The following is a 16,227-nucleotide window of genomic DNA, read 5'->3' on the forward strand; positions in this document are numbered from 1 at the left end:
AAAAATTTTATGGGGGTTTTGTTCCCTTAAACTCCCCCAAACTTTTGTGTACGTTCCAATTAAATTATTATTGTGGCACCATTAGTTAAACACATTATTTTTAAAACTTTTTTGCCTCTTAGTACTTTTTCGATAAGCCAGTGTTTATCGAGATATTTTGAATATTTGTCGAATCCACCACATATTTGTATATGGTTAAGTACGATTATAGAGACCTGTTAATAATCTGAAAATTTATTTATAATTTACATTTTTAGGTATATTTTGAAAAAGAAGCTACATCTCGATAAAAGGTGACTTATGAACAAAAGACTAAGAGGCAAAAGTTTTAAAAATACTGTGTTTAACTAATGGTACCACAATAATACTTTAATTGGAACGTACACAATCATTTGGGGGGTTTAAAGGAACAAATCCCCCATACAATTTTTACGTAAATATATTGAAAAAGAAGCCGCATCTCAATAAAAACTGACTTATCGAAAAAATATTAAGAGGCAAAAAAGTTTTAAAAACGTCGTGTTTAACTAATGGTACCACAATAATGAATTAATTGGAACGTACAAAAAAGTTTGGGGGGGTTTAAGGGAACAAAATCCCCATAAATTTTTTATTAGGTGGACAAATTTCACTAAAATTTTGTTTCAAGATAATCCTGCAATAAGAGTGATACATGACCATTTTCAATAAAAAATATCTAATAGTTTTCGATATATTGAAAAAAATCGATTTTCATTTTGTAACTTCAAAGGGCTATAACTTTTTTTATGAGCACATTTGTACTAAGGTAAGTTAGGTTAAATCGAACTATTTTTGACCCCAGAATGTGTGGTATAATTTATGACCATTCTTTTCGGGACACCCTGTATAAATCTGGCCAATAGTCACCTGTTTTCCTTTTTTAAAGTTATAAAATTAAATGTTGAATGTAAATACAATATTGTTTATATATATATAAAAGATTGCATGAGGTTACTACTCAACTGTCTCCCACAGATACTTGAATAGAGGTTTATAATTACAATTCAAATTGATCTGAGTATTAACACAAAAATCGTAATTAGACTTCATCTCTCTTGAAATTTCCAGGTCCTCCAACAAATTCATTAATCTATAATTTTTAGATGGGATGTTATGCAAAATTTGGCTGTCTTTAGTAGGAGAGAAGGAATGATTGGTAGATTTAACATGATAGTCAAAGTTTGATTTTTCTGAAGTTCTGACATGCTCCTTGATTCTTTGAGAAAGGGTTCTCATTGTCCTTCCTACGTAGGTGGTACTACACTCACCACATGATAGCTTGTATATGCCACTCTTATTTAATTGATCTATTTTGTCTTGGGTTTTACTAAACAGTGATTTGATGGAATTTTTAGTTTTAAATGAAATTTTGAGGTTCAAATCAAATCAGTCTTTCAACTATCAAATATTTTACCTGTTTTACTATTTAGGTAGGGTAAAAATAACTGAGATAGAAACGTTTAAAGCTTAAATTTTGCTGCGAAAACCATGTAAACAGGGCGATTTAACCTTTTATTTTTAAAAAAGTAAGGGGCGTAAAAGATTCAGTTTAACGTGGTTTAATAGCTCTTGGAAGATATTTTCAAATGATTTTTAGGTGAACCTGATGTCGTAAAAATTACCGGAGTTATTAAAAAAAATAACATTTTTTGGAAAACCTTTTAAAAGATAAATTTTGAAAAATTTTTGGAGCATAAATTTTAATGCTATCAACTTGTTCGGGCGCTCATTTGATAGATATGTTTAAGTACTTTAACAAATGTTTAATAAGTTTATGTTATAAAGTGCATAATTTTCCCGTTATTTAAGCTTAAATACTTAGATTTGAGTACTCGCCGAAAAAAAAATATACATTCAATTACCTATAACTCATTTTTAGTTGCCTCTATAAGATTTTTCTAGTAAGAAGTTTATTTCGTTTTTTATTAGCTCTAATTTTGGTAATAATAAGTTTTTTTGTAAAAACTTATAGTTTTTGATTTATTTATGAAAAATTGGTTAAAAACATACATTTTTCTCACGAAAAATTAAAAAATTTTATCTTTAATAATTCAAAAATTTTGATTTATTTTAATAAGTCTATACACTCACCGGCAGAGAAAACGGGCAACCCAAAAAATGGGTCATGTTGAATGTCTTGTATTTCCTAAACCTGATGTCCGATTTAAGTAATTTTTTTAATATGTTATAGCCTTATTCTTTATCAATATCGCTGTAATAATATTGTTGCCAGACAGGTACATTGTCATTGTATACAGGGTGTACGAATCAAACTGTGTTTTTTTTTCTCAAACTTTGGAACACCCTGTGGAATGTACTAGCTTTTATAAAATACTAAAATTAAAACTAAACTATAGCCACAGATTTTCTTAACATTCTGTTTTTTTTATTCATTCGCTTATGTTGGATAATAAAAAAGTTAGGCACTTTAACAACTACCCCTGTTTTTCGTCAATACAGGGTGTTTTTCAATAAGTACGGCAAGCTTTAAGGGGTAATTCTACATGACAAAATAATGACAGTTTGCTTTATAAACTTATGCCCGCAAATACTTCGTTTCTGAGATAGGGGGTGTTGAAATTGTTCTTACAAACTGACGATTTATTTATTGCTCTAAAACGGTTTGTGATATGCAAATGAAATTTTGTAGATTTTAAGAGATAGTTATTGCGCATTTTTTGGCATACAATTGAGAATTTTATATTCACCATTGGCGTGCATACGGGATATATCTAAAATATTTATACCTGTATGCACGCCAATGGTGAATATAAAATTCTTAATTGTATGCCAAAAAATGCGCAATAACCACCTCTTAAAATCTACCAAATTTCATTTGCATATCACAAACCGTTTTAGAGAAATAAATAAATCGTCAGTTTGTAAGAACAATTTCAACACCCCCTATCTCGGAAACGAAGCATTTGCGGGCATACGTTTATAAAGCAAACTGTCATTATTTTATCATGCAGAATTACCCCTTAAAGTTTGCCGTACTTATTTAAAAACACCCAGTATTAACGAAAAACAGGGGTAGTTGTTAAAGTGCTTAACTTTTTTATTATCCAACATAAGCGAATGAATCAAAAAACAGAATATTAAGAAAACTGAGGCTATAGTTTCATTATAATTTTAGTATTCTATAAAAGCTAGAACATTCCACAGGGTGTTCCAAAGTTTGAGAAAAAAACACAGTTTGATTCGTACACCCTGTATACAATGACAATGTACCTGTCTAGCAACAATATTATTACAGCGATATTGATAAAGAATAAGGCTATAACATATTAAAAAAATTACTTAAATCGGACATCAGGTTTAGGAAATACAAGACATTAAAAATGACCGATTTTTTGGGGTGCCCGTTTTCTCTGCCGGTGAGTGTATAACAAATTTTGCTTAAAAATTGTTCCTCTATCGAATTATGGGGTTATTTTTAATAAAATATTTTCACCCCTGAGAAGGGGCGGCATCCACCCCTAGGGTAAAAGAGCACGTTGGCACCATGTCACCTTTATTCTCTGAGATATCCTCTAACCACTCACCAATTTTCATGAAAATCGATTGAGGTTCAACGAAATCGGAGGTAATAGCTCATATCCACCTCCAGTGACTGCACTAGATTTGGAACACATTTTCACACCAAATATGGACTGATTACGTAAATTGAGTAATAATACTAATATATATTACAGTTACTTACGACGTGTGTCTGTGGCAGCAATATTGTCAAAATTAACAACTGGTGTATTCATAACTAAAAAAAATAAGACGTGTTATTGTTTATGATATTATATACAGGATGAGGTAGATAAACGGCCAAAACTAAGATTAATAATACAGGGAAAGGGTAAGAAGTATAGGAAGAAGGACAGTGTCATGGTTGAATAATTTAAGGCACTGGTTTAAATGCAGTTCCATAGAACTCTTCAGAGCAGCGGTAGATAGAGTAAAGATAGTGTTGATGATAGCCAACCTCCGATAGGGAGACCGCACTTAAAAATAAGAAGCTAAAATAAAAAAAATTAGGCACTCGTGGGAGTGCTGACAGAAGTGAAAACTTCTTACGAAGCAAGCCCCTCCGGGTACACACTCTATTCCTCCTCCAATCATTATAACTTTGGTCGAACTTATACGCAATTCAACCTATAGTATATAAATTACTAATATCTGCCGTGTCGATAACGATCGCGAGTTCAATGCTTTTTCCCCATCCAAAGAGAAGTAATATACCTACATTATATACCCATTGGGTGCATCCTATACTATTTATACATACACATTGCACATAATACATACACGTACAGAATTTATTTCGGCGAAGCGATAACGGTCACGAATTCAATGCTTTTTCCCCATCCAGAAAGTGCACAAAATCGCTACAGAAGATTTCACTTCAAAAATACTTTAAACTCTAATCACTTATAATGATTGGAGTAGGGACTGTGTGGCCCCTTATGCGCTTGCTTCGCAGGCTTCTTCGGGTACACACTCTATCCCTCCTCCAACCATTATGACTTCGTTTGAACTTATACATACGCAATTCAACCTATGGTATATAAATTACTAATATCTCGCCGTAGCGATGACGGTTGCGAATTCAATGCTTTTTCTCAATTCAAAAAGAAGTTCTATAACTATATTATACACAAGTTGCGTGCGTCCTATACTATTTATATATACATACACCTAATATGTAGGTACCACAAACCAATAAGCCTGCTGCCACATCCGTACAGAATGCTTACCAAAATAATTACTAACAGGCTATCAAATAAATTCGATAGTTATCAGCCTGTTGACATAGTACCATAGAACACCTACAGACAATAACGACACTTCGAAAGTGCAACGAATACTATGAACCTGTTCATTTGGTTTTTGTGGATTACAATAAGTCATTCGATTCCATGGAACTCTGGGCCGTATTAGAAGGAATGAATAACGCAAGGATTTATTCTAGATATAGAATACTCCTCAAATACATATACGACAATGCAACTATGCAAATAAATGTATCAGAAGGTCTAACAACAAGCAAAATAAAAAAGGAGAGAGAAGTTAGACAGAGCACAAAAACAAATAAAACAAAAGTGATGACAAATGAATATATCACAATCGACTTAGATGGAAGTGATATCGAAAGTGTCGAAAAGTATATATACCTAGGTCACACGATCAAACTAGGCAAATAGAATCAAACGGCAGAAATAACTAGAAGAATCCGAATGACTTTGGCAGCAGTAGCAAGACTCAGTGATGTGTTGAAGAACAAAAAGATACCAATAAATCTAAAGAAAAGGGTATCCAACAGTTGTATTCTACCAACTATGACGTATAGAATGGAGACGATGACACTTACAGAGGTATCAACCAATAGATTGAGAACGACACAGAGGGCAATCAAACGAGCTATGTTAGGGGTATCTCTGAGGGAACATATACAAAATGAGAACGTGCGAAGCAGCACGAAAGTGGAATATGTAATTGGAAGAATTGAAATGCAAATAAAACGGACCTGGGTAGGACACGTGGCACGACAAAACATCGAAACGTGGACGAGAAACATTGTACATTGGAGACCACGCGAGCACAGTCGTAGTAGAGGAAGACCACAAAAGCGATGGCTAGACATCAAAGCAAAAATGGGGAGAAACTAGCACCAAATAGCACAAAACAGAGAAGAATGGAGAACTCAGGGGGAGGCCTTTCTCCAGGAGTGGATGCGAACAGGTTGAAAAAGAAGATAATATATATTATTGTGTTTTCAATTTATCAATCAAAAGCAAAATGAAAATTAAATTAATTTTTTTTAAATAACGCTGGCACATAAATTTGATACACCCTGTATATTGAGCTGTAGATATTTCTTAGAATGTAGTTTGGATGTAAGTAGATTTCTCTTTTAATGAGCTTTCCGATGAACCATTAAAGACTTTTGTGAATAATTAAAGTGAAAATAACGATGTATTTAGATTTAAAATGGAAAAAGATTGTTTAGTTTAGAGGTAATTATCAATTTCTAGAAAAGTGGTTTTATGGAGAAAGTTTGGAATTTTAGTATCGTTGTTTCAACACGAGTAAATATTGTATAGTTTTCAGAAAGTAATTAGGATTGTCGGAATAATTTTGAAAATGACTGTTTTGTTTGTCGAATGGAAAAGTCAAAGGTTTCTGATGCTTGGCAATGTGGAAGGGGAAAAGTAGTTAGAATGATTGAGAGAGGTTGAAAAGGAAGGCATTATGTTTTTGGCATCGCTAAGGAGCGGTTCGACGTGTTAAGTGGATAGATAGTTAGCAGATACCAGTGGCTGTTTGATAGTGGAGAATAGTGTTGAAAAGTGGAACGAGAGACAGATCAAATTGAGACGAAATACCTCTTTGATTCTGTATTATTGTTAGAAGGAGAGCAGAGAATTTTTGGATTTTTGTTTGAATCGAGTACGTGTCAAAAGAGTCCCGGCTTGTTGGAGAATTGGTGCTGGTATGCTGATAGTTTTGAAGCTGGACAACGGAGAGAGGCTTTGATGAGTAGCCTTTAACATAGTCAACGAGGGAGAGCTGTTTGGGGTCACGAGAAGACATCCGAGTGAGTGAAGCAAAAGGTCAGTCAATTTATGTGAAAGAGATTTTTATGTTCGGGAACTAAATTTTTGAGTAAAAAGCATATGAATTAAAATTCCAATATTTCAAAATATAAATAGTAAATATAGGTAATCTTGCGAAGACATAAATTTGTTTGGTTTAGTTTGTTTTACCAAAGTCATCGGGAACAAACCGATAAATTGTTTTTTTTTAACTATAATAAATTTAAGTGGTATAAATTTCATTCGGACATCTGTGTCCACAGGTTTTTAGATTCGATAGATTTCAGAGTATTAATTTGATAAATAAAAGACAATTCTGTATTTTTATTGTAATATTTTGCTTTATTTCTTTTCCTTATTTTATCCCGATTAGGATCAACTCAGAGATACTGAACCCACGAGAGAAGATAAGTATAACGTGAGATAATTTGGATTTTTTTTTAATAGTATAAAAAAGGCACCCTGAGATTTTTTATTCAATTTTTATGTATGATTTGCGACAATTAAATAATTAATCAAATAAATAATAATTAATATAAAGTTAATAAGAAGCAGATCATAACAATATACATACAAAATTTATTTCAACTAAACGATGACGGTCGCGAAATCAATTCTTTATCCCCGTCCAAAAAAAAAGGTGATATACCAATATTATATACGAGTTGCGAGCCTTCTACACTATTTATATATAGGGTGAGGCAGATAACTGGCCTATTAGAAATATCTCGAGAACTAAAGGTAAGAGAATCGTGAAAATTAGAATGCAGGGGTTTTGAGGTATGAACTATTTAATGAAAATATTTCTATCTCTTTACAACTTCCGGTTATACCGGAAGTTGCTTATAAGTTCGTTTTTTTAAATGGGACACCCTGTATATTTTTACATTTTTAAATTCTCCTCAATATCTTCTTTCTTAAAATATGAGGCTTTGTAATATTATAGTGGGTATTTTAAGAGATATTTACGTTTTTTTATTAATTTCGTAGCAATATTCACACCCTGTACAATTGTAATAGTTTGACATTAAAAACTCTGCTTACGTTCAAGTGATTTTTAATATATTTACTATTGTTAAGAATAATTAGTATAGCTAATTTTGAAATTTTAGTATACAGGGTTGGTCGAAACTCGGAATGAATATTTTCTGAGTTTTCTTAAATGGAGCACCCTGTATTTTAGTATTTTAATGAAATGATATTTCATGGTACTTTTTTATTTTATAAGTATTCCCTATACCTAACTGCTTTAATTTGTGAGTTATTGGTGATTCAAGCTAAACATTAATTGCAACAAAAAATACGTAAAATTTTATTAGGTTGGCCGTGAAAATATTCAATCACAAATAATTTTTCAGAAATAAATACATATTAATCCAGACTGATCCTTAAAATTACCAATAATGGTTTAGCTATCAAAATACCTACGTAGTTAAGATTGTTGGTGCGATTAACAATTAAGCACAAATTAAAGCAGTTAGGTATAGGGAATGATTAAGGAATAAAAAAGTACCACAAAATATCATTTCATTACAATACTAAAATACAGGGTGTTCCATTTAAGAAAACTCAGAAAATATTCGAGTTTCGACCAACCCTGTATACTAAAATTTCAAAATTAGCTATACTAATTATTCTTAACAATAGTAGACTATATTAAAAATCACTTGAACGTAAGCAGAGTTTTTAATGTCAAACTATTACAATTCTACAGGGTGTGAATGTTGCTACGAAATTAATAAAAAAACGTAATTATCTTTTAAAATACCCTGTATAATATTACAAAATCTCATATTTTAAGAAAGAAGACATCGAAGAGAGTCCAAAAATGTAAAAATATACAGGGTGTTTCATTTAAAAAAACGAAGTTATAAGCAACTTCCGGTATAACCGGAAGTTGCAAAGAGATGAAAATATTTTCATTTAATAGATCATCCTTCAAAACCCGTTTATTCCAATTTTCATGATTCTGTTGCCTTTAGTTCTCGAGATATTTCTAATAGGCCAGTTATCTGCCTCACCCTGTATATGTTACGGTAAATGTGATTAAATGGGAATTATTAATAATTACCGGTTACTATTAATACAACCTGAATAGCTAGGCAAAAGTAATAAATATATCAGAAATAATCACATTGACCGGTTATTATTAATAAATCCCGTATTCAAACGGTAAACGTGATAAATGTTGAATACCAATAAGTTCTTAGAAGCTTGTGGCTTGGAGGGTTTACTTATTACATGTCTATACTAAATTTACAATCAAGATGCAGTAGAAATAAACAAGCCAAGACACGTTAAATTGTACAAGAATTCATCTGTACTCAGTAGATATATCTTAAAAACACCCTGTAATTATCTACAATAATTACTTTCAGTTATTTATGTCATCATAACAATATTACAACCTTCATTCGATTATATAAATATTGTTAGCCCAGATCACGATTCAACTAATAATTGCAGAGTCAATTATAAACACTTTTCATGGTCGATGCTGAATAGGCATTTCTAAAAATATAAACAGTAAAACTATAACAAGGGAATTCATAATATTATATTAGACATTCGTCATTCTATTTTGGTGATCAGACGTAATATTTCCACATTAAAGATAGTGTCTCTTTCTACACGAGATGTTCTTTGGGTGCGGTGCTACCAGCTTATACTAATGCGAGTGTAAATAAACCAACTCAACAAGTAAGCGTATCAATTATTCCACCCCTCGGATAAGGGATAACCACCCTCACCGGGAGAAGATAGCCTTAGTGCCCAGGGCTGTCATATGGCGATCCAGAACCAGGGAAGAACTCAGGACTGGTGAACAGGACAGGTATGAAGAAACACGTCAATGTTCAGGCACCTAGACCACCTTAGACAACAGTGTGGTATATGTAAAATGGATGGAGACATCAGGCCGACGCGGAGCTGAAAATGGAATAGTATGGAGATGGAACATCGTGGGACAATGGAAAATGGACAATGCTATGGAACGTGCAGCGAGGACTTGTGATACGAACAAAGACGCGTAAAAGTGGTAAGTCCATATTAGCTATTTTTATGGTATTTCCTGATTAATATAAAGTATAAAGTATAAACATTATGTGCTACCTTAATTACATTAATATATGTTTCAAGTTTACCTATTTTTACTTAATTATTCTATTCTATTACCAATATTTATCAATATAAAAAGATTTTTTTTACCCTCATATTAAGTTATTATAGGACGCAATGATACAATTTTATATGATTTTTACATATTTATCAACGTATACTTTATCCTTGCTGACTTTTATTCATTTATTATTTGACTACTGATTTTTAGTACATTTTTGCAATTTTTTATCATCTTAATATTTGCTATCGTAAATATACCTATCAAAATAAATATACGATATAACAAATATACGCTATATGCATAATACATTTAAATTATTATTCTAACTACTTATTTACAAGGGTTAATATAACGTTATTTATTTTTGAATTTTTATTACTACTGCAATTTTTACATATTTTTACCATATATTGACGTATTATTTTATCTCTATATTTTTTACTATATATCTATATACTACATATCTATATACACCGTAAGACTATCGAATTTATATTTTCGCTAAGAAGTGCAGAAGCTGAAAAAAAAGAAAAAAAATTATGTATAAATGAGTAGCAACAAAGTTACGTGGGAAGATTTTGTCAAAATAGTTGAGGAAATTGCACAAGAAATAGACAGGCAAAGCAGAAGAGTCTTAAAGAAAAAAGTTCCGAAATCTAAGGACATAAAGGAAGAAGTAACGACACAGCTAATTAAAGCTTATAACAAGTTCACACAATTGACTAGGAAAAACTGGGAAGCACTTTCGGACAAACAAAGGGAATCGTGCAACAAATATTTTGGAAAAATCAGAGACAAAGTTATACGCTCATTTCAAGCAGTAAATGTAAGAACAGTGGTTCCAAATTCAATACATCAACCAATCGACGAGGAAGTTGAAGAGGAACAAAGCGACGAGGAAGCAGAAGAAGGAAAAAGCGACGAGGAAGTAGAAGAAGAAATAATTAACGACGAAATAAAAGAGGAAAAAGGTGACATAAAACAAGATATAACAATATTAAACATGGCTTTGACAATCAATGAATTTTTGAATATCGCAAGCAAGATATTGCCCAACGAGTTCGATGGAAGCGCAGGGAAATTACAACCATTTTTAGACGCATTAGAACTACTTGGAAAATTGGCAGAAGGTCATGAAGACACAGCTGTAACGCTAATAAAAACGCGACTCACCAATAAGGCTAGGAACCTAATAACCACAGCAGATACGATTCCACGGATAGCTGAAGTACTAAAGAAAGAATTAAAAGGTGATAATCCGAAGAATTTAATAGCCAAATTAGCCAAAAAAAGGCAAGGACATAGAGATGCAGCAGTGTACGCATCTGAAGTGGAAGAGTTAGCGGAACAATTAAAAGTAGCATACATAGCGGAAGGAATGCCACTTGACTTAGCAAAGAAATATACGACGGAAGCAGTAGTAACAACAATGAAACGAAACGCTAATGCAGAGAAAGCTAAGATAATACTGGAAGCAGGTAACTTTACATCACCGCAGGAAGTAGTATCTAAATTTTTGTCGATCGATACGACTGAAGAAAATGCACAAGGAAGAGTCTTAAATTATAGGACAAACTACGAGAATAGGAGAGGACAGCAGCAATACAGAAGAGGATACCATAACAAATATGACAGAGGAAGAAGAAATAACTTCGGACAACGGAACGAAGGAGAAGCAACGGACAATCAACGAAATTATTCGAACAGAGGATACAGACAATTTAACAATCAAACATACAGAGGAAACCAGAGAGGCGGACGTAACAGGAACGTAAGGTTACTAGAAATAGAGGACAGTCAAGAAGAGCAAGAAAACCAGCAGTTGGGGTTTTGAATGAACAAGAAGTTGGAAGCACACAGGCAGAAATAAAATATAACATTTACAACTTCGACCTAAACCTAACGAACTTTGTACGAATGAAAACAGGAATTCTTGAAAACACAAGCACTTTTATCATAGACACAGGAGCTGACATTTCAATACTAAAATGTTCACAAGATTTTATGAAGGAACAGGTGAAATCAAACACAAAGGCGAAAATAAAAGGAGTCACTAAAGGAGAGTTGCAAACAATGGGAGAAGTTGAGACAACACTCGAAGTAAAAGGAACTCGATTCGAACACATCTTTCAATTGGTAGAACCTAACTTTCCAATTCCAACAGACGGAATCATTGGGAGAGACTTTACTTCTAACTTTCAATGTATACTAGATTACGCAAACCTTAAAATGCACATTAAAGAGGACAACGATTGTTACATTAGTACGAAAATTCTGGATAATATAGACAATGACACCATAATAATACCGCCTAGATGTGAAATTTACAGAATCGTAAAAAATTTTAAAACGTTAAAGAAAGACAGGATAGTGGAACAGCAAGAAATACAACCAGGAATATTCATAGCAAGAGCAATTATTTCAAGTAATAATCCTTACATCAAAATTTTGAACACAACGTACGAAACAGTAAATGTAGACGCAAGCACAATCAGGACGTTGGATATTAAACTATTCAATATATATATAGGCTAGTCAACGACAGCAAGGACAGAAAAAAAGAATTACGAGAATCACTGAAATTAGACATACCAGAATACATACGAGACAACTTAGTATCGTTATGCGAGGAATATTCGGACATATTCGCCCTAAGGCATGATATGTTAACCTGTAACAATTTCTACGAACAAAAACTAAGAGTTAAAGACCAAACTCCGGTATATATCAAGAATTATAGGACACCTCATGCGCAAACAGAGGAATTAAATCGACAAGTACAAAACCTAAGAGACCAAGGAATCATAGAACCATCTACATCCGAGTACAACAGTCCAGTAGTACTGGTACCGAAAAAAGCTATAGATGGAGGAAAAGCATGGAGATTATGCATAGATTTTAGACAACTGAACAAGAAGATAGTTACAGACAAATTTCCATTACCAAGAATAGATTCGATATTAGATCAACTAGGAAGAGCAAAATGGTTTTCAGTTATAGACTTAATGTCAGGCTTTCACCAGATACCATTAGAAAAATCATCGAGAAAATACACATCGTTCAGCACAGAAAATGGAGCATTTCAATTTACCAGATTACCTTTTGGATTAAATGTAAGCCCAAATAGCTTTTCAAGAATGATGTCAATAGCATTTTCAGGATTAACACCAGACAAAGCATTTCTTTACATGGACGATATCGTAGTAATTGGAATATCCGAAAAACATCACTTAGACAACCTGAAAAAGACATTCGAGACATGTCGAAAATTCAATTTGAAACTTAACCCAGGAAAATGTCAATTCTTTAGAAGGGAAGTAACATATTTAGGACATGATCTTTCTCAAGAGGGAGTATCACCAGACAAAGCGAAGTATGCAGTAATTGAACAATATCCGACACCTAAGACAGCGGAAGAAACAAAGAGATTTGTAGCATTTTGCAACTATTACAGACGTTTTATTAAAAATTTTGCGGAAATATGCAGACCACTCAACAAATTATCGAGGAAAGGAGTAGAATTTTCGTGGACCGAGGAGTGTGAAAAAGCATTCAAAAAGCTTAAAGCATCTATGACGAAACCACCAATTTTAAAATATCCGGATTTCAACAAACAGTTTATCTTAACAACAGACGCATCCAATGAGAGTTGTTCAACAATCCTAAGTCAAGATTACAACGGAATTGACCTACCTATAGCATATGCATCAAGAAGTTTTAGTAAAGGAGAATGTAATAAACCTATAATCGTTAAGGAATTACTAGCGATTCATTGGGGAATTAATTATTTTAAATGTTACCTATATGGAGCACCAACATTCAAAGTAAAAACAGACCATAAACCTTTGACACACCTATTTGCATTGAAAGAACCAACCTCAAAACTCACGAGGATCAGATTAGACCTAGAAGAATATGACTTCGAGATAGAGTATATAACAGGGAAAAGTAACTACGCAGACAGCCTTTCAAGAATAACATTGCATCAACTAAAAAACCTATACATAGACAACGCCCATATACTAGCTATAACAAGAGCTCAAGCAAAAGAAAAGGAGAAAGAAGCAAGACAAACAAAGGCTGAAAGTGAACTCGCACTACAGCCAGAAGCCACCAAACAGACAGTAAGGAAGGTACTAAATAATTTAGAGGCGCATAGACTACCAATTTTGTCCTTTGGAGCAGAACTAATCTCACCAAGACTGAGCATTAGGGCCAAAAACAAAATAAAATGCAGCAAAAGCATAGCCACAGGATTGAATCATTTCGATTTAAACCAAGCATTGGTACAGCTTGATAAGCTGGCGGTAGAGAATGCAGTACGTAAAGTAAAAATATACGTAAATGATATTATTTTTAAAATGTGCACAATTGATGAATTTATTAAAGAAGGAAATAAAAAATTGAAGAATATAGAAATATACATATGTGAAGTACCAGAAACAATAAAAGATGACAAAGAAAAACACAGATTAATAGAAGAATACCATAATCACCCGATGTTCGGAGGACACTTAAAGAAAAATAGACTAATAAAGAAGCTAAAAGCAAGATTTAGATGGAAAAATTTGGAAAAAGACGTAAGAAAATACGTTAAACAATGCCATGAATGTCAAGTTAACAAACCGAATAGAACACATGTCAAATAAGACGTGATATCGGACACTTCTTCGGAACCAGAGGACACAGAATACGTAGACACGATAGGTCAACTCACTAGAAGCAATGAAAGCAAGGAAGACAAAAAAGAGCGGCAAGAAGAAAATAAGCCCAAAACAACATCACAACACTTTAAAATAGGAGACCTAGTCCTGGTAAAAAGGGAAGAGAATGGTAAGTTTGATAGTCATAGTCTTATGTAGGTCCTTTCACGATAACAGAAGTAAATAACGTTAATTGTAAAATCAGAATAGAAAACAATAAAATCAAGGAAATACATAAGAATAGATTATATGCTTACAATCCGAAAACACAGTGAGTGACAAGTGTTACGAAACAATGTTGTTAAACGAACATTTTATATTATTTATGTATTTGCGTAGGCTTAGGAAGTTTGTATATAAAATAAATTTTTTGTATTGATTACAACACAGTATGGGTTGGTAGCACGACTTGCAAATTTCCCTCCCCGTAGTCGGAAAATTCCTAAAAAGGGAAGGTGTACAAGAATTCATCTGTACTCAGTAGATATATCTTAAAAACACCCTGTAATTATCTACAATAACTACTTTCAGTTATTTATGTCATCATAACAATATTACAACCTTCATTCGATTATATAAATATTGTTAGCCCAGATCACGATTCAACTAATAATTGCAGAGTCAATTATAAACACTTTTCATGGTCGATGCTGAATAGGCATTTCTAAAAATATAAACAGTAAAACTATAACAAGGGAATTCATAATATTATATTAGACATTCGTCATTCTATTTTGGTGATCAGACGTAATATTTCCACATTAAAGATAGTGTCTCTTTCTACACGAGATGTTCTTTGGGTGCGGTGCTACCAGCTTATACTAATGCGAGTGTAAATAAACCAACTCAACAAGTAAGCGTATCAATTATTCCACCCCTCGGATAAGGGATAACCACCCTCACCGGGAGAAGATAGCCTTAGTGCCCAGGGCTGTCATAAAATGCTACTAGGAGTACTCCAGAATCATAATTTACAATGTACCCATATACATTGTAAATCCTAAATCATGATTTCCAAAGTTTATAGGTACATTGTAAATTATGATTCGGGAGTTCTCCTAGTAGTATTTAACATGTCTTGGTTTGTAAATTTCTACTGCATCTTGATTGCAAATTTAGTATAGTTAGGTTTTTTGATTGATAAGTTCTGTTTAACTGTCTAAATGTATTGCCAAAATACGAGTTTGTTAATACATACTTATTACATGTCTAGTTAGGATTTTTGATTGATAATTTTGTTTAAGGGCATAGGCGCAAAATGTCGTCTGACAAAATGTTCAATGTGCTTTAAATGTATTTATTTTTTTCGAATCCTAAGAAAACTAATAAATATTTTTAAAAAAATTAAAGGCAGAATGAAAGACTTCATGATTACCGAGGGCCGAAAATCCCTGAAAACTTCTATAATGTTTATTTTAATAAGTTACAATTATTTTTAATTGCAAATATTTCATTCAAAAGAAATTTTTTTATTCTGATGGACTTGAGGCCCTCGGCAATAACGTAATCTTTCATTCTGCGTTTAAATTGTTTAAAAATACTTATTACTTTTCTCATGATTCCAAAAAAATGAATACATTTAAAACACATTGAAAATTTTAACACTATTTAACAGGCTACATTTTGCGCCTTTCCCCTTAAGTGTTTAACTGTTTTTACTTATTAAATGTCTAGTTAGGTTTTTTTATTGATAAATGTTGTTTAAGTGTTTTAACTTTGTTACCAAATACAAGTCTAGTTAAATAGGTTTTTTTGGTTGATAAATGTTGTTTAAGTGTTTTAATTTTGTTACCAA

The 16,227-nt window shown here is 32.6% G+C and overlaps 1 protein-coding gene across 3 annotated transcripts in view; it reads right to left on the bottom strand.

Annotated features, from left to right (window-relative positions):
* Positions 1 to 16,227, bottom strand: part of LOC126889497 (inter-alpha-trypsin inhibitor heavy chain H4-like) — a 110,279-nt gene that overhangs the window by 16,087 nt on the left and 77,965 nt on the right. For 2 of the 3 annotated variants that reach the window (XM_050657831.1, XM_050657833.1), the window contains one exon: positions 3,725 to 3,778. The exons of the other annotated variant lie outside the window; for it this stretch is intronic. In XM_050657831.1, coding sequence (XP_050513788.1) covers positions 3,725 to 3,778 — 54 coding nt within the window. The remainder of the gene's footprint in view (positions 1 to 3,724; positions 3,779 to 16,227) is intronic. 3 annotated transcript variants of the gene reach the window in all.

This window comes from Diabrotica virgifera, chromosome 8 (assembly GCF_917563875.1).
Source record: "Diabrotica virgifera virgifera chromosome 8, PGI_DIABVI_V3a".
Taxonomy (NCBI): domain Eukaryota; kingdom Metazoa; phylum Arthropoda; class Insecta; order Coleoptera; family Chrysomelidae; genus Diabrotica; species Diabrotica virgifera.